Raw genomic sequence first — 24,907 nt, 5'->3', positions numbered from 1 at the left:
ATGTTTCTAGTAAATAATGCCTGTGGATGCAGGCTCTACAGGCTGCAATTATCTTATTCTAGCATCATGAAATGAAAGGCGTAGCCAAGCATGAGCATGCCACACTTGAGGTGCTGTTAGAAGCAGAGGTGTCTGTAGAAATGTTAATAGTTCTGTCTTCATTTGAAATTTGAATGATTTCCTCAGCATAGCAGAGGAACAATAAACGGGCCTTAAGCTCCTGCTGAAAAAAAAAAAAAAAAAAGGCAACATCTGCTAAGGAAAGGTGAATTCTAAGATGAGGATTTCCCTAGCTGAACTCTGTTCTTGCTTCTCTCAGAGATTTGCTATGTGACCTCAAGTTAGCTATTTAACAACCTTGTGCCTATTATCACGTGTGTAAATTTAATATACTTACACTGCTTTGTCTTGGAGAAAGGCATGGGCCTCAACTTGCTTGTGTTTGAAGAGAAACTGAGATTGTTACATTAGCCGTGTTGTATAAATGGCACATGTCGTGAATTTGTGAGTGAGCACTTGCACAGGTGGTGCGGACACAGTCCCAAAACAGCATTTGTGAAGATAAATGTTATCTGCATGAATGGCGATGCAAAGCACCAACTGAGGGCAGTAAATTACATTCCAGCCTACTGTTCTGGATTTCGCAAGTACCTGGGTTCCTGTGTACCTCCTAACTAGGTGGGGTGAGCACGTCCCAAAGCACAGTGCCGCGTCCTCTTGCCCGCACTGTGCCTTCCCGTCCTTCACCCTGCTGCCTGCCGGTACGGCTGTGTACGCACTGAGGCCGGGTTTCTCAGTGCCATGGCCATTCCAGGCCCGGCGATTAAAGCACCCCGGCCCCTGTCGGACGGCCGGTCCGGAGGGGCGGCGGGCGCAGCTCCCCGCGCCCCCGCAGCGCATTGGCCCCGCCGAGCCCGCTGGGGTGCCCCGTGCCGGCCGCTGCCCCTGACCTTCCCTTCCCTTCCCTTCGCTTCCCTTCCCCTCCCCGGCGCTGTCAGAGCGGATCAGCGGGCGCGGCGCTGCGATGGAGCGGCGAGCGGCAACGGCAGCCGCCGGGAGAGGAGGAAGAGGAGGAGGAGGAGGAAGGGAGAGATTAGCGCGGTGCCGGCTGGCGCAGAGGCGCGGCTGAGCGCTCCAGCGGGAGCCCGGGGCCCTGCGGACCGTGGAGAGGCAAAGGCGGAAGAAGCGGAGATGCGGCCGCTCTCCCCGCGCTGCTGAAGCTCCCGGTCACTCGCCCGGAGGAGGGAGGCCGGGAAGGTCCGTCCTTCTCGCTGCTCTGCGGGCGCAAAGGGTGCCTGTGCAGTCCCCTCCTCTTGCTTTTATCCCAGCCCCGGAGCAGGAGCCGCCGCCGCCCCCTATCCCTTCCTGCGCTCTTCCCACCATGAGCGGGGCTGTTTTCACCTTATAAAGATGGCGGTGTGGGATCGCTGCAACCTTTAGACTCATGACTGTCAGAAACATCGCCTCCATCTGTAATATGGTGAGTGCTGGCGGGGGGCGGGCGGCACGGCAGCCCCTGCGGGGGCCGGCTGGGGGGCTGCCCCAGGGGCGCAGCCCAGCCGCGCCACTCCATCCCTTGCCCCAGCGGCGGGGGAGCCGGGCAGGCTGCGCCGGGAAGTGCCTGGCACGGAGAGTGCGATGTCCCGAGGAGTTTTCCTGGAGCAGCCCGGGCGTGGGCCCGGGAGGCACGGAGATGCAGAACCGGTGCGAGGCCCCACGGAGCGGGTCTGACCCCGGCCGAGGCGCGCTGCAGACGGAGCTGTGGCCCGCCCTTCCTACGCCTGCCCTAATACTGCTAAAGGACCAAAGTTGGGTTCTGAATCCGCATTAAATCAATGACCCTGTTTAACCCTCTCAGGCAGGCACTCTGTGGTCTCCTAGGGCCGGGAGCTCCCCAGATTACATAGAAAAGGAGGATGTTTGGATGCCGAATAACACCTAGGTGCCTGTTCTAGGAAGTCTTGGCTTTAGAGCTAACAGGGTTTAACTTGCACTGCATGCTGCTCGAAGAGAACCGGTGTTTGTAAAGTACTTTTGAATCACTTGGCTTTCTCAAAACCACTTAGGCAATTAGGAAGGAATAAGGAAACGTTTATATATTTTTTTTTACTATGTTTACTTTGCTACTTTTCTCCCCATGGAACAGTTGAAACTATGTTTTCTGCATTGTGTTTGGGTTTAATTTAAATTTTAACAAACTTGGAGCACCTAATTTGGTTTAGGTTTTTGAAACTTCTTGGCAGGAGGAGGAAAAGCTCAGACTATGTCAAAGACTTTTTAATACAGTGAGACTATAGCAAACTTGCCAAATAAATGGTTGCATGCTAAGCATCCCAATGCAAACAGAAGAATCGTATTTTTGTTCATTTTCATTTTTTAGTCTGTATTTTTCACCCTTATTTCCAGGTTCTTCAAGAGCAGCTACACACAGTTGCCAGCTTGCCTCCATGTGGTGCCCCAGCATGCCTTGTGCTGCTGATGCCACACATACCATTGATCTGCCCTGGAGAATGGAGCCTGTCTCTAGGGTAAGGTAATGGGCACAGCCCCAGAGGCCTGGCTCCTGTGGGGTCTGAGTGAGGGAATGCAAATTGCAAGTCTGCTCCCCTTCCACGTGTCCACACTTCCACTTAAGTGGGATTGCTCTTTGGTTGCAAATGAGATGCCTGGGAAATCCTATGCATAGGTTTGATTTGAACCTCAGCCCTCCCTTTGAAATACACGCTCTGAAATGCAGGGAGGGTGTGTCAATTTGAGCTTAAAAGAATTAATACAAACAGTAACAAGTTTTCTGAACTCTTCATTGTTCTTAATGATTTCCAGTCCAGTGAGCAACAAATACTGCAAAAAGAGTTTCAGGAAATGGTACAGGACTGCGGAGAAACCTAGGTGCACTTACCTTCTCTCTGAGACAGGCTCTAGTTTTTACTGCTGATTAATGGTGGATGTAATGCCTTGCAAACTGTATAAAAGAACACTGCATGAAGGGGAACTGGAGACTCATAGGTAGATGTAAGACCTTGGCATAAAGTGCTAGGAACTCTGATTTTTTCATGTGCTTCAGACAATTGCACTTGTACGCAGCACACTTCTCCCAAAGACTGAACAGATTCACCGCAGAACTAATAAGGTTGTTGCAGTGGTGTGCTGCAAAAGTAGTATCTGAGAGATGGAGAGACCAAATGGAAGAAGGAGAGCCCCAAGCAGAAAAGGCATACAAGGATTTATACTTCAAGGCAATTCTAGCTCATGGTACTGTGACAGAAGGTGCAGTCGATTTAATGTTAATGATATTTTAAGGCTACATATTCCTTGAGGTCTGTGTACTTAGCTTTTAGAGATGCCATGTTGTGTTGGTCACATTTAGTTTTTTCTGGATAACCCTCGGGGACTGGAAGTTCTTTTAGGCAAAAACAATGGAGTTTTAGACAGCTAGAGGAATTTGGGGCTGTAAGAGAAATACAAATTCTTGCAAGTGTTGACAACATTGTATTATGGCTCCTCCAAAAATGTGTCCACTCTGATGAGGTGATGGACTTGAACCCAGTGATCTGTAGAAGGAGCTGTGACAACCTTCCAGAGGGCTAGAGGTATAAAAGTAAACCTTTGCTTTTTTAAAACCTAAATATTTGCAGCCTTAGTTTGATTTAGGACATCTGTAGAAATCTGTCTAGAAAGATGCTGAGATGCTGATTCTCTGACCTTGCTCCTGCACTATAATATAGTGCTTGAAAACTGAGCTACTGACAAAATGTGGACCAAGAAATAGCTGTGTTGTTCGTAGGTAATATAATATGTTTTTCTATATAATGTTACATAATAGTAGGTTTCTGTGTTTTTTAACCTAGCTAAACTCAGTAATTAAAAAAAGGGGTTCTGGTCTTTATTTTTTCCCATTCCACTTTAGAGTGTTCACAGAGGGTTTTTCAGTTTTTGGAAATAAAGCCCCCAGAATCCAAACAATTATGTCTGGTTGATTTTTAGGGGTGGTGTGGAGAGCAGAGGAAGAGAGACCAGAGGCAGCAATTGGTCCTGAAATACTTGTCCTTCCCTGAATGCAGCTTAGGTTGTGTTTTCAACAGTAGTCCTTTCTTGACAAAGTTTTTGTGTGTGTTTGTCCAGTGTTTGGTCTCATGTCCTGAAGGGAAAAATATTACTGAAATTTAACTGAATTAATTGAAAAATCTGGCTAGCCAGCATTTTTGGATGTATGTTTGCTATTTAGCTGACTGCCTGATATTTGGTATCTTGGGTTGCAATTTTGATCTCCTAAAGATCTAGAGCACGTTAGTCTTTTCAGGAAGGATCAAAACAAGTGTAGTGAAGCAAGAAAGACAGGGACAGTATTTAACTCACTTGTAAAAGATACTTAGTACTGGATAAGCTCTCATATGCTGAGACAGACACAGTAGGAGCTAGTCAGTAAGAAGCAAATATTGGTTTCTTTGGGGGAAGTTTCCACTTGGCACATTTACTTGTAGTAAGTATTTAAATGCACAACTTTCTAGAATTAAACAAAAATTCTCTATTGTCTTTTACCAGGTTTGTCCCCTAAGTTATAATAGTAGCAATCTAGTTTTTATTCACTGTTTTGCTTAATGAGAATTAAGTGCTAAAACTTGTTCTGAATGAGTGGAGGGGATGAAGGCAACTGTGCCTGAAGGAATCAGTAGGATTCTTATGTGAGTATGATGGTCATGTTCACTGAGAAGGGAGGTGTAGTCCACAGAATGTTCAATTCACCTGCCCTTCAGCCCCTGTAAAAGCTCATTCACTCTGCCTGCACACCATTTTCACCACTGAGGGACGTGTACAATAGGCAGTTGTCATCGTTTATGTAGGACAGGTACAACAGATGTGAAGAAGCATAAGATACATTGAAAAAAACTCTATTTGAGGGAGTACCAACAGTCAGTACCTTCTAACACTGGTAGATTGCAGGCACCAATTAGGGATGTGATGTAGCCCCTATAATGCTGTAATTCTCCTTTGTTATTGTTTCTGTGGAGTAACTCAATGACTCAAGTACCAAATCCTGGTTCAAATGTAGACAGGCATGCTGAAATCTTCTGCAGTATGTTTCTCTGTCAATGAGCTTTAGGTACAGCCTTGAGTTCTGAGTTAAGCTCATGCTGCAGCTGTGGCCTAGGGATATTACTGTTATGTGCAGTGAAGAACATCTAACCATTTCAGAATGTATTGACATACATTTACACTGATCTCGCTAACAAACTCTGTGGATCATATTTCTCTCTTTTAGAATTCTGTTGAGAACAGTTATTAATTCCCTCCCTTTCATAATTTTGTAACAGTATTTCAAATATTCCAACTAGAACTTCATAGTGTTCTGACAATTAATGAACAGAATAATCTAAACACATTCAGATTTCTCTGATACAAGGTATCATCTGATACCTCATGGTTACTCCTGGTAATTGTTGTATAGACATACTTCGGAATAAAAGTTGCAGTTCCTTGGATTAGTTTTGGGGTTTCATGTTATTCTTTCTTCTCATAGTCTCATAGTTATGAGTTTCAGAAAATTAGCTGGTTTTCTGCATGAAAACATTCACACAATTAATCAGGAATTATGTGAACACCTGTAAATTGCAGCTTTCATTTAAAAATAAACAAAAAACCAAGCAAACAAAGAGTTTCTAACAATCCTAGAAATTGGTTGTAGAGAAAAAACATACAAGCCTAGGAGTCTCTACATTCCGGAACCAAATAAGAATAAATGTTGGAATTTTTTTATTTAATAGCATGATTTTAGAGACTAATTGCAGCATTTGTTTGAATATAGGTCATTGGCAGAATGAAGACTCAAACTACAAACATATTTGAAAAAGGCTTTATGCAAAAAAAACTCTACAATTTTAAGGCTGCAAAAATACTAAAATCCTGTTTCATACGGGAATAATAAGAATATTATTCGTTTATAGAATTGAGCACTATGATTTTCAGCTGGATTTATTCATTTGGACAACCTGCAGTATATATTTCTTCATGTCTTATATATCTTCCCATAAATACAGATAAAGACAAAATAATATATGCCAGACAATAAAAAGAGTTATCTGAATGCATATTTAGATTGATAAAGGAAAATAAATTTTTACATCTGATAAGATTAGAGAGTTCAAGCATACAGTTTTAGAAGCATAGTCTCAAGCGTGCACAATTTCAATATAACAGAAAATATAGAAACAAAAATATGAGCAGTATGGAGAATATGAAGTCTAATCTTTGTAATAACTTTCTGAAGTAATGAGAAACTTGAGAGTATGGCTGACAAATGGGTACTGGACTAACAGACAGAAAGTGTGCATTCCATCAGAAGATGAACGGAAGTTCGCAAAAGGTATATTTTATTGGATAGAGGAGTATATATTAGATGAGAAACCTCCTAATATATCATTCCCAAAGTATAACCTCGAGTAATGGCTGAGGCTTGTCTTGCATGAATACTTTTAGAAGGCTAAAGTGGTTATTATGTACTTACTAACTGCTTAGAAAGTAAGCACAAAAGAACAATTCATGAACAAAATGTGTTCTTTTAGATGCATGTAGTCTTTGGCTTCATATTGCTGAATTAAGAGTAAGCCAGTGGTTATGCTAAACACCTCAGTAAAGGAACCTCTTAGTTATAGCTCAGCAAGGCTGAGTGAATCTGAATTGTGGAAGAGATTACATTAAAAGCAGACTCTGGACCCAGATTAGCTGTGTGTGGTGGGCAAGTGCCACACAGGAGGTGAGATTCTGATGGATTTGAAGAGTCACAGTCTGGAGTCTAAATCCTGGCCAATCAGAGGAGCAGTCAGCCAGTTCCCTTTTGCTGACCTTCCTTTAGCCTTAGAAGCTGTCCTTGGTTGGCTGTTTTGTAGGCATGCTTGCATATATTTATTACCTACATTATGTGCTTAACACCCCAGAATATCAGTGCTTCTCTGGAAGAAGCATCCCCGCTGTCAGGACTCCACTGTAAACATGTTCTTGGGTATGCTCAGCCATTGCAGAAAAGGCTGTTATGCTGAGCGTTTCAAACCAGCCATTACTGGATATTGCATGTTTCAGTTATTTAATTTGACTCTTTGATTTCACAATTAATGGCATCATAACAGCTGTATGTAACGTATCCTATGACAATAAAATCTCCAACTGTCCACCAAATATGATAAACCTGTGTTATTTCTGATGTAGGTCAGCCAAAGTTGGAGATTGCCAATGATAGGAACGACATCGCATTTCCTGATGTCTTACTGGAATCTACATTATGGTAATTTGAGCTTGGTACTTCTCATCCTGTCCATTGCTGAGACCAAGAACAGACTAGTTCCTTTCTGTAATACTGTAGACTTTCAAATACTGTCATGCCCTTTCCTGCATTATGGAGCCTTTTCTGTCTTATGCAACACAACCCTTTTTTATAGGTCACTTTTCTCTAGAGTTGAGTATTTTGACTGGCTTCTTTTGGATTCTTTCCAGTTACTTTTATCTTCCTTGAAACCAGGCATCCAAACCTGGGTGTAAGACGTCTTACCACTGACAAGTTAAACAGGAAAGTTACTTTAAGATCTTAGTAGACCACCTGCAAGATTTTGTTATGTTGTCAACATTTGTTGTTATGGTTTTGGGGATTTTTAAAATAACACTGCAATACCTGTGGCTTATTCATCTTAGATGACGCAGAGACTTCCCTTTTCTTTCTTGCATTTCTAAAACTTTACTACCTTAGTCAGCTGTTTGGACATGGTGATTCTTCTCTTCATGTGCAGAATCTTACACTCGTCTCAGGTCCTTAGAGGATTTCTCTAAAAGAAAAATACTGTAAATTTTTTTTAAAAAATTCTAAACCTGTCCTGCAACATAGCTGCAACCCTCATTACTCACCTTGTATGGAGATGTAATGAATGTATTCCTACTTCTGTCTCCAGGTTATCAGAGTATTCCAGCTGGTGCAGCTGGTGTGAAGTTTAGAAGGTGCCTTGCTTTTAAAATGCTCTGAGGCAGCACATATGCAGTCTATGTGGTCTAGACAAAAATGTTACCAAAGAAGTTAATAGTTTGTAAGCAAATCTTAGTTCCATTTTGACTCATGAGACCATCTTGAGGCTATGCATTCTGAAGAAGGAAACTGGCCAAAACCAATGGTTTTGCTGCTTCTTACAGCAAAAGCCTGGTTGCCACTAATCCAAGAACAATGAAGCTGGAGATGTAAAAAGACTCACAAGAGGATATTGAGTTGCAGTTTGGTAAAAGCTATCTAATCTTGGAAAGTTTAAAGGTCAATATTTTTTGAAAATTACTTGTGGATTGCACTGAACTTGCAACACTTCAATAGAACCTCACCTGCAGTACTTTGTTGCTTTGAGAAAACCAAGTTTATTAGCTATGTAAGACTGAGTACCTTAAAAACTTTGTCCATGGTTTTAAGTGGTTCAGGATTTCAGGTCTTGCAATTTTTATCCATTTCTTGGAAACCACACAGTATAGGGGTGAAGTTTTTTGTGGTATATGTGATACTTAGATCTGTAAATAGAGATAATTTAGTGTACCCAGCAAGAAAAAAGGTTAGGCCTCTCCTTTCAAGCTCTTATAATTCGCCTTAATGAACAGAAGGCGCTTTGGAAAAAACACACAAAAATAATTTATTTAGATACATTTTGATAAATCATCTTTCCTAAAAAAATTTGAATACACAGTCATTTTTCAGTCAGTCAAGGTTCTTTTGCTGTTCACTATGATCCCCTCTGTGTTTTCATAGAATCATTTCTTTCCTCTTTCTTCTTGTGGTAAAAAAGACCCAAAATAGCCTTGCTGGAGGAACAAAAAGTATTTCCTCACAGAATGAAGAGAGAGCTAATGTGGTTAAATTTAACCATCTTGGGGGACTTACACTTTAAAAAATTACAGAAATGCTCCACGTTTGGCATTTAATATCTATGAGTTTTTAAGAAGGCTGGTTCAGCTATTTCATACTCACCAAACCTCTCTGAAAGCTGAGATTGTTCCTGAGGATAGGCAAAGTCCAGCACTGGGGACAGGTGATGCATCTTTGAAAGCAGCTGCATGTGTGCTGCATGCTGTGCAATTACTAGTTCTCCTTTTACTCTTGATTTTTTGTGTTGCTTCTGGGAGCTAATTTCGGGATTTTCACAGTTGCCTCTTCTTTTGAGTTATCTCTCACTGCCATTTGTTGGCCAGGAGGCCTTCCCCATCTTTCTTTGTTTTCTTTTTTCCTTTCCTATCATGTCCTGTGCCTTCCAAAATCCTTAAACTCAGGCTGCCTAGCCCTGAAGCCATTTCTATTTTTACTCTAATTTCTCTTCTACCAGCCCGAACATCACTGCTGGTTTGTCTTAAGTCTTCAGTTTTTCCCTTCAGGAAACTATCGTGTTGCTCTCGCTTTCCCTGAATACTAAGAAAAAAGAAATCTAGTCTATAAATGTATATGATCTGAAACCCTTTGTCATGGACCAGCCATCTTCCTTCATTAATCTCTTGCTCTTTGTGTAGTTAAGTTTCTGTTTTAATTATTCAATTTTTATGTGTTTTTCCATTATATTTTTTAGATTTTCTTGTGAACAAAATATTTCTTCTTATATCTTTTTTTTTTTTTGTCTTTGTACAGACATATTTTTCCATACAAAAAAAAAAATTAATTAATTTTTTGTTTTTCATACCATGTCTCTGTTTATTAAGTGATACCCGCTTGGGGTGGGTATCACTAAATAACATAAGGTGGCTTATGAAGAGTCCTAATTTCTTTACTGTATCCATTTACTGTTGGAAAGTATGGATAAATATAATTGCCTGGCAAAAGATTCACAATAGTACAGCCAGGATGAAAACAATCCCCCCTGCTGGCTGGACAATGCCCTTACCTACAGATAGGTCCAAAAGTCAAATGTACTGCTCCATCTCACCCCCCAAAATGTATGGTTCATCCCACACCAGTAACCCTACCCTAAAACATCAGGTGTCTGTGACCCCATTGGCCCAAGTCTTGTTCCAGCCCACCTTGAAGCCCCCTGATAAGGGGTCTCCGAGGGGCCAGACCCCCTCTTGGATCTTCCCCCCTCTTGGAACTTCCCCCCTCTCCTAGAGCATCCTCTCTGCCCCTTGTCTCTACCCTCCCCATCCCCTCAGGCCTTGCCACGTGCTGCCTCTGGCAGCTCCAAGCAAGACCTTTCACCATCCCTAATAAACCTGATATTCTAAGGGCAGCCTTCAGAGATCTCTCATCTCCATTCATCAAAGCCGTCCAGGAACCCAGCATTCCCTACAATTTACTTTAAATTAAACACATATATATTTCTAGAAAGTTAGTACCATTTTTATAGCTCTATCACAGTATGAAGTTTAGTCTTTTTCTGTCTTCTGTTGACACTATCTTTCATATTAGCTCTTGTCCATTTCTCATCCTCCATAGAATAATTGTATTTAGATTACTTTGCTACATGTGATTTAATGAACCAATCGGATTACTTCTTTTTATCCTAAAGTTTTTTTATATATATATGCTAAAGTGTAAAGGAACTTCAGGGGTTTTTTTTACCTAATCTGTTATGTGATCAAAAGCACAAATGAAACTCTTAGCAACATTATCAGAAATTTCAGCTGAAAAGAAAACCATCAGTCTTATTCTTTGGAAAGTCCAGGGCAAAATAACAAGAGGAAAAAATATAGGTCATATGGGCCAAATGTTTTTGAAGCCATGCTGTGGCAAAAATCTTGGCCTGAATTGACCTGTGCTTGGCTATGTCTCCAGCTGTATGTTTTTTACAAGGGCTGAATACTGATTGTTTAATTAAGTGGTAAAACTGAGAAATCAAGGTTCCAGCACCACAGAATACATAGTAGGAGTTTCCACATTGACCTAGTTCTCACTCTCATTAGGTCTGGATACAACATTTCCTTCACTAGTGTATTCTTTTAAGAAGGAGCCAGTCTCCTTACTGTCTCTATACTCTGATATTATTCTATTTAATACTCCAAAATCCCACTTCATTGACTTATGCAGCCTCTCCTCATTTCAGGCTCTGTAGCTACACTGCTGCTCATGCTTATTTTTATGAAACTACAGTAGATTCAGCTGTTGTAGGATATTTCTCCTAGCTGAAGCTTTCATGAAACAATAGGGAGTGGTTGCATTAAAATGTCTGAGCAGGTTTTCACTGTAGAAGTAATTAAAATTTCTTGCTGAGAGTGAGAACAAACACAAACACACTGAAAAAATAGTCATGGTTGATGTTTGCTGTAGATTAATCTCAGCAGACTAACTAATATGTTTTCCATTTGATATGGTTGATTTAAACTGAATTCTGAACCACCTTTAACACATCCCTAATAATATATTTTTTCCAGTTTAAGCCTGGATTGGGTGTACAGTTTCTGGTATACTTTCTTGGAAAAATTTCCTTCTTCTGTCCTTATGTCAACTACTTATTGAGGAGACTTCATATGCAAAACAAGTAATTTATATGCAATGTGACATGGTTTGAGTTTTATTAAGTAGTCTGTCTACATTTTTTTTTCTCCATGTAAGGAATATATCCTTCTTTAAAGCACCATGTGTCTCTGCTTCTTACCTATGTTCCTAAACTTCTTTTCCAAGGATTTAACAGTATCTTTTTGGAAACCTCAGAATAAATAAAAATCAGATTGAAATTCCCTTTGATACAAGAAGGCCCTACTCCTAGTGAAGTCTGAGTAGGTTATGTCAGTTTACTCAAAGGCTGAATTCAGCCTCACTGTTTTGTTGGGTCACTGTCACACTATACTTTATTTTATATTTACAACATCCAAGGCCTGGATTTGGAGAGGTAAAAAAGCTCCATGATGAGATGTTACTAAGCATGTGGTTTTTTCAACAGCACTTTGGAAATTTCCGTGCAATGTAGGGTTTTTATATGAAGATTGGTTAACATAGATCATTAATTTATTTGGTTTTCAGTGATAATTTTGTTTGACAAATCCTGATTCTTGATCTTTCTCACAATATTTATAAGAAAACTTAAATACAAGAAAGGGTTTTTCCAACTATCTGGCATCCTCTGAAGTAAGAAACCCTGGTCCTGGAGAAAAGGCAAATATAACTAGGAGCAACTAGTTAGCAGAGCACTTGCATTTTAATTGTCTAACAAAATGCACTAACCTGTAGTTTTATGAAAGTGTAGATTACTTTCTAGAGATAATATTTTCCATGAACTGTAGAGGAAGAATTTATTTCAATGTGGACAATACTTCCTACAAAACTGGAAAAAACACCCATTTCATTTTTTGTTTATGGAACTCGGTTGTAATGTTCAAAGTGTATTCAAAGAAAACCTTCACTTTGATCTGAATGCTGTACTATGAGTATCAATATGAAGATGTTTTTCCTCAAGCTGCATTAATCTTCTGCAGTCATGTTTCTCTTGTATCAGAGAAGGGTTTAAGAGTAACAGTGGCTGTTTGCTTCACTGGTAATATCAGATAGGCAAATATTTATCAGTTTCTTCCCTCTTGGAATACTTTGCTGAATATGTGCATCTTTGGCAAGGCTGACTTTCCAAGAAATGCAGCTAATCTTCATAGGAGACTTACATAATTATCACACTGTCATCTCTGTTGAATGGTAGCCAATAATTGCTTTGTATTAATCAATCTTTTTTTCCAAGTTTCTCACCAAGGCTTAGCAGAATCTGGTGACATCATATATCCCTTATGAAGTTTCTCATAAAGGCTTGTGCTTGTAAAGTACTTCAGACTCAAAGGATTTTCTGGGAAGTAAAATGGTTTGAGCAATAAACTCCGTGTATGTGAGAGAAAGAGAGAGAATGGAAAAAGATCTGAGAAGGGGATGTGAAATATGAAATCTTTGGAGCTTTTCTTGAACCTGCCAACTTAAAGGAGATGTCTTACTTTCAAGGCTTGCAAATTCTCAAAGAGCACCTGTACTGAGTTTCACACTGCTAATTCTGCTAATTGACTGCATCTTCTTTTAATGAATTGGCATGAAATAATAATCTAATTTGGCAAGCAGTGGTGATGGTAGGTGCAGTGAGGAAACAGAAATCAGGCCTTGGGGAGAAGATGGGGAAGGAACGTGAGAATTTTAAATCTGATTACCAGTTTGAAAATTTTAGCTGATGAAGTCTAAGCAAATGTTTACCTTGACTTCACCAAGGCTTTTGACACCGTCTCATACAATGTCATCATTGACAAATTCAAGAAGTGTGGTCTAGATGAGTGGACAGTGAGGTGGATTGAGAACTGGTTGATCCCAGAGTCACTATCAGTGACACAGGTTCTGGTTGGAGGCCTGACACTTGAGGTATCCCCCATGATTCAATATTGGGAATTGTTTAACTTATTCATTAATGACTTAGATGAACAGGCAGAGAGACATGGAGCTCCTGGAGCAGGTCCAGTGGAGGGCAACAAAGATGAGCAAGGGATTGGAGCATCTCTCTCGTGAAGAAAGGCTGAGGGAGCTGGGCCTGTTCAGCATTGAGAAGAGACAGCTGAGAGGGGAACTCATCAACATCTATAAGTATCTGAAGTGAGGGTGTCAGAGGATGGAGCCAAGCTCATAATGTGTATAGGAATGATGACATTTGCTTTGGCAGCAACTACCTTACTTGCTTAATAATTTAAGCTTGTTCAAAAATGGGCATTTTAATATAGCCAAAAGACAGGTAATATACCAATCTAGGGGTTGTGCTTTCACACCAGCAGTCACCTAAACTACACTGGTGTTGAAGATACAGCTGAATATAACTTGCCACACTAGGGCAGTGACTAAGAGATCTAACAGTGCTTGGGTTTATCTGCTCTTTAATGTTAGATAGGACAAAATGACATGTATATTGCATTTGCTTTTAGCATCTGTGATGTTACTAGAACTGCGTGCCACTCTGAAACCCAAGTATTGTTACAGGATGATGTTTAGTTCAGAGGGATTCAGAGGAGTTTCAGTAATGCTTAGAAAACCTGCCTTCCATCTAGAAACTGATTTTGAGGGTTGTACTTAAGATCAACTACTGTCTTTATGAGACAAGAGAGTAATGGAATCCAGATGACCATGTACACAGTAAAAATAAGGGGGAGGTGGGTGTGGGAAGAACCACTGTTGTGACCTGTTCATTTCTAGTCATCTATTACTAGAGGGTCCATGCCAGGCCAGCTCCACTATCCATATTTGCAAATATTTTTAGTGGCTCATGAGACTGTTGTGCTTGCCTATCAGTAAGACAGAGATAGCTTGACTAATCGTAGCTAAAAGGAATTAATTATTTTCTGTCTTGATACTGTCCATAATTTTACTTTAGAATCTTAATATTCTAAATAATTTCTTCCTTTTTAATGTTTTTTGTTGTTGTTGGTTGGTTTAGTTTCTGCCAACGAATTTTTCCTTTTTTTTTTTTTTTTTTTTGTAGGGCACCAATGCCTCTGCTCTGGAAAAAGACATTGGCCCAGAGCAGTTTCCAATCAATGAACACTACTTTGGATTGGTCAATGTAAGTACCATTTTGATGTTACTTGAAATTTTCTTTATTCCTTGAATTTGTTTTGCTTTTCACCCCTGCTCTTACCAATCTTATTCTATTGCAGGATTGTCTTTTATTTTTAAGTGCTGCTCATATTGCAATTTTAGGCAAAGTGGGTTGCAAAACTCAGTCAGATGTTTGAAGATGGCTTTATACACCCCCAGAGAGAATATTTCCAGGGATTAGAACATACACTTAAATAAAACTAAAAGTCTATTTAAGGTGTGAAATAAGACAGAGGAAGTGATGAAAGTATGTACAAGTTTAGGTACAGCATTCTGCATTAGCATCTCTTAGGAGGAGCTTTTTTATTTGACCAAGGAGAAAATGAGCTAAAAGAATGTTTAATAACTTGTTGGTTCCCTTGGAAATGATATAGATATAGTAATTGTTTCCATTAAAAACATTAGTCATTCTCCTACTGAGCAGTAAGATAGAGCCCAGATATGGAAATAAACTTAATGAAATCCACTGCAATAAATATTTTTCGTACAAGTGGAAACCTTTACTTTGTATCCTAGTTAATTTAGAACACCATAGTGATTTTCATGATGTGTCATGGTGGGTGTGGAAATCTATTTCTATTGCAACTGCATGGCAAAATGGCTGGTTTGTGACAGTGACAGGAGTCAGAATTTGGATGAAGAGCTAGTTTTGTTGTGATGCACAGGGATTAAGCTTGTTTTTAATTTTTCATGGCAGTTTGGGAACACCTGCTACTGTAACTCCGTGCTTCAGGCATTGTATTTTTGCCGGCCATTTCGGGAAAATGTATTATCATACAAGGCCCAACAGAAAAAGAAGGAAAACCTCTTGACTTGCCTGGCAGATCTTTTCCATAGTATTGCTACTCAGAAGAAAAAAGTTGGAGTTATTCCACCAAAGAAGTTTATATCAAGGTTACGAAAAGAGAATGGTAAGTGTAAAACCAAAGTTCTCTAAGGTATCCATGCATTGATCAAAAAAGTATAAATACATATTAAACAATATGATCATAGAAACACAGGTTAGATTTGTAAGTTGCTTTTAGTACTTTGTGGGGTGTATTATTATTTTATTCTCTGTGTATATGATACTATGTTTGAAATAACCATACCAGATTTCATAGGCTCCCAGAAGTGTGTGAATTAATGATGTTTTCACAACATGGTAGGGCAGACCTTACTGTAGGGTGAGCTAGGGCTGGAAATAGGGTGACATGGGTGTAATTTAAAATTTTTTTTTTTTTTTGAGTATGGCAGAGAGAAACATTGAGGGCAGCTGGTAGTATAGAAACTGTGTGACCTAGGAAGGCTGCAGGCACCACCAGCTCCAGAACACCCTGGAGGATAAGGAGCCGGGTGCGCGTAAGGTGGTCCATCGACTACACATCAGCTGCTGCTCTGGTTCTTGGAAGTGGTGGACACAGTCTTACTTGGTGAAGCATCAGACCCCTTTTGACCATTAAGCTGGCCACAGCATAGACCTAATCTTGTAGTAGTTCTGTCTAAGGGATATGAGCCTGTCACAGCTCCATTTTGGCCTGGATTCATATTGGTGTGGATGGTATGCTTAGAAACAGAGAGGCTTTAAATGAAAAGGAAAAGTATGAGTCAAACACCTGGAAGAAATTGCTTCCTGGTGACAGCACATAAATGAGCAGACTGTTCATTTCAGAACAGACATTTGAAATCGTGAAAAAATTAATTCTGAGTCATCTAGTGATAAATGCCCCCACACTGTTTGGGATCACTTGTAAAGACTGGATCTTGTTTTCAGCTTTTTTTAAATTAGTGCCAGAGTCAGTGTGTATTACCCTGCTTATATGTCCAGGCTAGGCACTACAAAGCCAACGGTTCTGTGCAATATTCTCTGAGGAAATCCATGTGAAGTTTTTCTGGAGCAGGGGGATAAAAATATGCATTTCTGGGAACACACATACTTTTTTCTTTGACATGGTGGGCGAGTTAAGCCTTTACTGGAGAAATCTGTACTATATCACCACTGGGATATTTTCCCCTCTTACTGCAAGCAATTAGTATTGAACAGGAATTTATTCTCTACCTCCTATCAACAGATTATTTCCAGGTGCTACCTGGGACATAGGGCCTTGGCATGTGTAGGAGTTTGTTTGGAAGAGATATATCTTAATAATGAAAACCCACACATCTTTCTCTTAGATTTTAGTGATGAACATGAAGTCACATGGCATAAAATATGACTTTGGCCAGTTTGGGTCAGCTGCCTCACCTATGTCCCTTTCCCAACCTCTTTCACACCCAGTCTACCAGGCTTTGGGCAGAATGAGGGCTGGAGAGATAGCCTTGATGCTGTGTGAGTGATGCTCAGCATCAGCTGAAACACTGGTACATCACCGCCAGCATTTTAGGCACACCTACAAAGCACAACACAGTAGCCTGTTGGGCTACTGTGAGGAAGGGTAACTCCATCCCAGACACAGTACACAAGTATGTGTCAGCATCCAATGGCCTCAATTTTCCCAGCCATGTGGCTTATTGTCAAAACTCTGTGATGTTCCTGAGTGTCTGAGGGACTTGGAATATGGGGATGGAAGTCAGTGCTGACTAAAGTTAGGCAGTAAGTGTCTAGTGTAAGGAAATAATTTAGGATGAGTCACTCTCTTGCTTTCTTCATTGACTGTAATGGGAGCCTACACAAGCAACTCCAATGAGTGTAACTTTCTAGACGACTAAGTTAGGTGAGATGAAGCTCTCCCCCAGAGTAACTTCACTGAAGCCAGGGTGACTGGCTGCAAAACTGTTCTTTGAAATTACTCCAAATACTTTGCTGAGCAAGGGCCAGTACAAGTATTTGGGAAAAAAAAGCATTTTCTGTCTTGGAGGAAAGGATATTCAGCTGTACAAATCTTGACTCTCTCCTTCACAGATCTCTTTGACAACTACATGCAGCAGGATGCACATGAGTTTTTAAATTACCTGCTCAACACCATTGCAGACATTTTGCAGGAGGAGAAGAAACAGGAAAAGCAAAATGGGAAACTGAAAAATGGCAACATGAATGAAGCCGAAGAGAACAATAAGCAGGAACTGACCTGGGTGCATGAGATTTTTCAGGGAACACTGACTAACGAAACTAGATGTTTGAACTGTGAAACCGTAAGCATTGGGATAGATTTTTTTTGGTTGTTGCCCATTAATAGATAGATACATTTTGTATATATAAATATATGAATCTTTTCAGACATCTGAGAATTGTGGATATTCCTGTAGAATTTACTTCTTGAAGTGAGTATATTCTTTTCTAAAAATTTATTTTTCTAGGCATTACTTGGCTAATCTCTGCCAAGTTTTGCTGTCCTAATACATATGTCTACAGTTAAAATCCTTTCTGGTAAATCAATACCTTTCCTTATCACTGCAACTTTGAGAGAAGATATTCACATGATATTCATATAATAAGTGAAATGTTAAGATGATTTCTGTTAATTCCATCTTAAGAGTCTGACAGATATACAGAGGGTTCATTATTAACAAACTGTTTTCTTTTATCCCCATAATAATTTCTAGAGGATGATATCAGTTTGAAATGTCTTATACTTGAGCTATGAGTAAAAATTAATTTTTGTTGGGAAACCTGATTGCAAGTCTCCTGTTGATTACTGTCTTTTTAAAACACATGCTCCTATTGAAAGAGAAAAGAAATAATTTTTTTAATTGTTCCTGTGAGGTTGCATGAAGGAGTAACAGAGACAGGAAAAAAAAAAATCTTTGGGGAGAACAGTGACACTGACGTTCCACAAAGGTTGGAATTAACGTCACCTAACCTTTGCTTGGTGAAGCAAAGTTGATAGGCATCATGGATGAACTAGTTATCTCAGCTCCTGCAGATGATGGAGATTGTGAAGGAGCTTTTGCAGGAAACTCTCTCCATCTGTCCCTAGGCTGTTTCATGAAACAAAGTTTTTAGCAGTATCCGGTGTTTTGTTCCATACACCTTGTCCTGGCTTCCTGGTGTTGCAATTGTTGGTGCAGCAATGCTGAGAACTGGGCCAACAAACTGATCTGGCCTAAGAATGATGTACTGTTACTAAGATCAGTGCTGCTACTATGGGCCTCTTCAAAGAAAACACAACTTCAGATTAGCTGCATTAAGATGGGAGAAGGTGCCCAGAGAAGGTATCTTCAGACAGCAAGCTGAGGTTTAGACAGCTGAACCTCGGTCCTACCAGATGTGTAAAACAACATAGTCTATTATTTCTAATAATAAAGAATAGCTCTATATTCCAAGAAAATACATGTGGCTCTTCCAGGAACTTGGTCAGAGGAGGATGGTAAGGAGAAGAGATACAATGATAGTCAACATAAGATGTTGGAGCAAGTTTGGAACAAGCTTGTATAAGTGAACACATGAGAGAGATACTGAAAATTAATTATTTAATCTGTTTCAATTATATAACCTTGGGTAATAGCAAGTTAAAATAAGTGAAAACTTAGAATTATTTTTTAACTGACAAGCTTCTTTAAATAGTCGTGGCCTAATTCTAAATCAGTATCTGATGTTTACTCAGAGAAGCTGTGGTGAAGTGAGGATGTGTCCTTGGGTAACAGCATAATTGCACAATTCCATACTTGTAATTCAAAGTGATGAAACTATATGGAAAATGTAGCTTGTCTGTAGCTTGCTCTGTGTACAGAAATACTGTATACTATGCAGGATATTTTTCCAGTGTGTTTTCCTTGGATTAGTGTAACTTGAAATCTTAGGAAAATAGTAAAACAGATTAAAAGTTATTATTTTGCTAAAATATTCATAAGTAGTACATGAAGAATCATTCAGATTTCAGCAGTTCTTATTCTCACTCTACAAAGAATGTAGTTTGAATCTGGTTTTCCAGCTACCTTTTGTTTTAATCTGTATTATTCTAGCTCTAAGTAGCTCATCTTCCCTTCCAGGAAATATCTGATATGCAGAAACAAACAGCAGAATTCCTAGGTTCTTTAAGGCATTCAGATGAAGTATTATGCCTGCCAAGGACTTTTTCAAGTGTTTTAAGTTCTCGTGATCTCAGTGTGTCTGATAGAAGTCTAGTTCCAGCTGTAGAGACACAATGTCCTCTGAAGCTTTGTTGCTTTATCTTTCAAATTTTAGCTGTATATTTATACTGCGGTCGATTGCTGCTGGTTTAGTGGTTTCCTGTCCTCTGTGGGTCAAGTCATGTCTCAGGGAGGATTTTTGTTTGAAAAACTGTTGTTCATTTCAGTTGTGTGTGCATTATTCCTCTGTACATCTTTGATAATACCAAAATTAATCCAGCCAAAAGTGTTTCTCTGCATTCAGGTCTGATATGGGCTGCATTCACCAGGCTTATAGTATCCCTGACATAACACAAATATGAGCTCAAGGTGGTACATAACTATTAGATCCACAGCATTGCAAAAATCTGAGCATGAGGGATTTCTGCCGGAACAATGGGTCCTCTCAGAAGTTCTTGATTTGGACTTCACTTTTTTCCCATCTGATTTAGTTACTCTAAGGAAATGCAATAGGAGGCAAAAACATGGGGTGTTCATGCAACATTTTATAAAAATATTGTTATGAATATGACAATTCATATGCAGTAAGTAATTCTGCAATCTTCTGACTCAGTTGAAGTATTACAAGAATTAGCCATTTGGATGATTTTTTTTTGTTAATATTACTTCACCTTTGAGATTAAACACTCTTGGTGAAAAATAATTTTCAATGCAAAGTTCAGGATCTGTCATTCTGAAAATATTCGGACTTAAATTTTTTAGATAAAAACTCTTCAGTGTAATTTTTCTCATCTTGTTCTGTCTAAAAAAAGATTGGTAACACCAAAATTATTTTGCAAAATATTATCACTGAGCCATTTTTACCTCTGATATTTTAAATTTTTAATCAAAATATTGACCAGGAATAATATCTAATGGGGAAATGTAGCTGTGTCAACCAGAAGTATAAACCCACACTTTTCAATACTCACTAGAGAGAAAGGATAACATGGTATAGTATGACTTTTGTGACAGAAATTTATTTGGAAATTATCTTCATTGCATCCTTAATAGTGGAAATAATTATGTAAGAATAAAAAGTGAATGTATCTTGTAATGTTATACAAAGGGTAAACAAATTTCTGATAATTAAAGAAAGTAGTCTGTGTTACATAACAAGGAAACATACATAATCTTAGATAATATAGGGGAGGATGGTTCACCTTTACTGAACAGTGGGCTGTCATTAACGGCCCATGGTTGGTGGGATTGAATAAGTGGAATAGACAGAAGTTAAATTATATGAAAGCTGGATTGATAGAATTATTAATAAATATCACACTGACTCTTACTCACACTGAACTAAAACTATTAAAGCATTGAAATGAATTATTTTTATGTAAGAGCAATTTCTCCAGAAACAAATATCTTTAGCATTTGCTAAAGATAGGAACACCATTTAGATGTATGGTATCTCCGTTTTACATGTATGTTTTTTGCAACAGGTTAGTAGCAAAGATGAAGATTTTCTTGACCTTTCTGTTGATGTGGAGCAGAACACATCGATTACACACTGTCTAAGGTAAACGAATGCATCTTTTCGGCAGTTAGTTCTAACTGCTAGATTTTTCAGGTCTAGTAGGTGTAAAAAAGTAGAAAAACATTTAGATTTGAGCTTACCCTAAGCAGGAGAAAAAGACTTTAAACTGGATGTTTCCTCTAATGACAAAATATACATTAATGTACTTTGCTTTACTCACTTTCTCTTTCAATGTATATATTTGAAAGAGGAAAAGAAATCAACTTCCAGGGAAAATAATTAATTGTGTTTTTGTCTGGAAGAATTGCTGCAGAATAATAATTGTCTTCAAAGAGATTTTAATGTGCTTATCTTTAAGCTTCTACACAAGTGCTTTGTTGATTAGGGTTTATATGCATATTAAAAGTTAAGTGCATGTTTTGCAGAATGAGTGCTAGAGTCCATAGAGGGCAAAATATTTCAAAAGTCTATTTTATTATCAAACTGTCTTATTCTGTGTCTCATGCTAAAATTATGTGAAGTCTTTTATTCTAAATTTCTGTTCTGCTCCTTGTATATTCTTACTTTAAAAAATTCAGTCTTACATGGGTGATTAGTCTGAGAGGTTTAAAATGTCCAGGGTTTTTACATTAATACAATAAACCACTACCTATATTTAAGACAATATATTGCTGTTCTAAGGTAATGATTATCAGTTGGTCAAACTCCTTGAAATGTCAAAGTTGCTATCTAGGTTGAAATTGTATTATTCAGTTATTATGGAATGCCTAGGAGGGGTTTCCTGGTGTGTCATCCCAAGGTGAGAGTTACAGAAAGAGAGAGAATGTGAGGTACTATTTCCTGAATCAGAAAGCAGTGACTTCTCTGTGAATATGACAACTGTACTAAGTAGCTTCTGTTATAATTTAAAGTTCCTTCCTTCTCAGTGTTCAGTCTCCCACAGGATACTGTAGCAGTCCTTAGCCCTCAAGTAGTTCCAGACTGCATTAATTAACCTCCCTGTAATAGGTGAGCAAACCAAAGAGAGGCTTTGGAAAGCAGTGCATTCTCTTTTTCCCCTGTAGTCTCTTTTTCTCTTCATAATAACCAGCAGCTGAATCTTTATTGGTATTACAGGCTTTTGTTTGCACACTTTTGAGTACTCATAGCCACTACCCTGAACTTACCAGTATTACTATTCCCTATGGTGTTCAAAGTCAGTTTGAAATCCACTGAGCTGCAAGAGTGCTGCAGTGTCTTTGTAGGCCCTTTCTAATCTGAGTTGTTATTTGGTTCTGTGGTACTGGAGACTGAGCTCCGGCATTTTCTTACAGCTGAGTCTGGTAAACATGTTCAAAACTGCTGCTGTACAGATGTTGCCATCTGTTCTTCAGCTTTCTCCAGTTTTTTCTTTACATTCTTGATGTTGCATCTTCTTGGAAATGTTTTCTTAGGAATGGCCATTTTATCTAAAGGCAGAGTAAGTACTTCAGTAAAAATACCAATAGCATTTCTTGTACTGAACAGACAGTGGCTGAAGCTTAAGGTGTGGAAGAACTGCATCTGCACAACTGCAACGAACAAGTGAATGGTGGAGTTGAAAGTAACTCCAAAGAGGTTATCCCCTACCTTTATGTCAGAGAGGATGCTTATCCAACATGTTCCAGAAGATCTTTTTAGCAGTATTATCTTGATTGTCTATACCAGTCCTTCTTGTTTTTTAGTACTAATAAGTTTTCCCTGCTGTGTAATATGGATTTTTGGTATTTCAGTTCAAGCCTACTTCTACTTGCCCTGTGTACTCTAGACATAAGCCAGAGGTTGCCCCCGTTCCCTTTTGCAGTAGCCTTTTACATACAAGAAGAATGTAATCACTCTTTAAAAATTTAAACAGCCTAAGGTCATTCAACTTGTCCTTCTCAGGCTGTCTTCTCTGGATCTCTACACATGTTCATTACCCTTCAGCCTTCTCTCCTATCGGACCTCTCTCTTAAAGTCTGTCTTTCTTGAAGTGCCTCTGTCTAGAACAGGACATAATATTCCAAGAGAGATCTATACAGTGCTGAGGAGAATGAATGCCTTAAGTCTCTTTATGCATTCCAGTGTAGTGCCTTTACTCCAAAATGCATGACATGCATTTTGAAGTTTATCCATTGCTCCTTTTGGAAACAAAGGAAAGCAAAATCCTGATTTTTCTTTTCTTGGGGTGGGAGATACAGGCCACTTTTTACAGATTGAACAGGAGGAGAGTTATCACCTCTCATCTATTCTATTGTGTTTTATGTTAGCAACATTTCTACCTCTTTTTAGAAAACATATATTCAGTTAGGATATTCCTCTCATTGCTGTCTGGTATTATGCATTATTACACAAAATGTAAGTGCTTTTGTGGTTTCTTTCAATAGGACCATCCAAGTTATTACTCTTTTTGGAATCTTTGCTGTTTCCTTTTTTTTTAATAACTTCTTTGATGTGTCCTTATAGTTTTAAGGGCTGCTACATTTAAAAGGTAAAATACAGAAAAGCTGTGCAAGATAAAATTCAAGCATAATGAATCTCTTTACCATTGCAGATGAATGTTTTTTTTTTTTTGTAGTTTTTCAAAATGTAAATAGTTATTGTGTGCTCAAGATGTCCAAAGAACAGAAAGAATACAAGCCTCTGACATAGTCTAAACCCACAGGATAGACAGCTGGGCCTGAAGCAATAAAAGTGTTATTAAAATTGTAGTATATATCCATTGTTTTTATTTCCACTTGGAGTTGCAATATTTATCAGTTAGTTTGATCCTGACTTGTGTAATAATTTACATTACACTAATAATTGTCTCTTAAAACACAAAATTAATACTATTTATGCATATAGGCAATAGAAAGCACTGTAGCAGAGAGGCTGTAGAAGCACTTAGTACATCTTGAGCAGGTATATTCAAATATTTATTTTTCTTGCTAAAATAACATATAAGCAGAATGCAGATTGGACTGTTAATGGGATAGGAAAGAGTCAGACATATCTTGAAACTAGCTTTGCAGGCCTAGACAAGAGTTCTGCAAGGCTGTGGCTCTTGCAAATGCAGACTTTGTGAACTCCAGTCAGTGATCTGTTGTTTTTAACCATTCAACATCTGTTAGAAGTGCCATGCTGAAAATTCTTGATTGCTGAAAGAGTTACTGAAGTTGAAATTATTTCAATGCCTAACCATTTTTCAGTGAAACATTTTTTTCTAATACTACCAAGAATAGATACCATAATGCTACTAATAAATAAATAAATACTACTACTAATAATAAATCATACTAATAATAGATATTAAAAGCATCAGAATCACTAGTATATTTTAAAAGGAATTCAGAAATTCTTTGAGTTTAATTAACTTTCATAGGAGACTTGGAACAGAACAAAGCAATATCTATCAAATTTCTACCATCTGCACGTTTCTTCATGTTAGAAAAACATTTTTCCATGCTTCACTTTGAGATGGGAAGAAAACTAATAAATTCCCCGAATTTGTTTGCTTTTTTAAAATTCAGACTGTAGGCTTTGAAAATAAATATGAGACTCTTTCTCTAACAGCCAACACAAAACTTTCACAGGCACATTCTACTGAGTCTTATATTCTCTGCTCATATAACTCATCTTTAATATTTCCTAAAATTTCAGCTCTTCACTTACAATTCCCTGAAAGGTTACCATGTTTTTCAGAGGAATTGGCTGAATTAAATTAACTTTATGTTTAAATTCAAATGTGGAATCACATATTGAGATCAGTGTTTACCACTGAAGCAAATCCTTGCTAGTAATAACATTTTCATTTCTTTTAGATAAAAAATAATACTTATGATCAAAGTTTAGCTGTAACTCATCTTTCAAAAATATGTATT

General features: G+C 38.7%; 1 protein-coding gene across 3 annotated transcripts in view; it reads left to right on the top strand.

The window, feature by feature from the left end:
• Window positions 1-661: 661 nt before the first annotated feature.
• The window catches only part of USP46 (ubiquitin specific peptidase 46), a 34,823-nt gene continuing 10,577 nt past the window's right edge, over window positions 662-24,907 (top strand). The window contains exons 1-6 of one of the 3 annotated variants that reach the window (XM_030271075.4): window positions 662-1,480; window positions 2,407-2,528; window positions 14,424-14,504; window positions 15,237-15,450; window positions 17,421-17,650; window positions 21,013-21,089. In XM_030271075.4, the coding sequence (XP_030126935.1) occupies window positions 2,448-2,528; window positions 14,424-14,504; window positions 15,237-15,450; window positions 17,421-17,650; window positions 21,013-21,089 (683 nt within the window). In that variant the 5' untranslated portion in view covers window positions 662-1,480; window positions 2,407-2,447. The other 2 variants (XM_002193210.7, XM_072928171.1) reach the window with 2 other exon arrangements.

This window comes from Taeniopygia guttata, chromosome 4 (assembly GCF_048771995.1).
Source record: "Taeniopygia guttata chromosome 4, bTaeGut7.mat, whole genome shotgun sequence".
Lineage (NCBI taxonomy): Eukaryota > Metazoa > Chordata > Aves > Passeriformes > Estrildidae > Taeniopygia > Taeniopygia guttata.
This window is presented reverse-complemented; position numbering and strand designations above follow the sequence as displayed.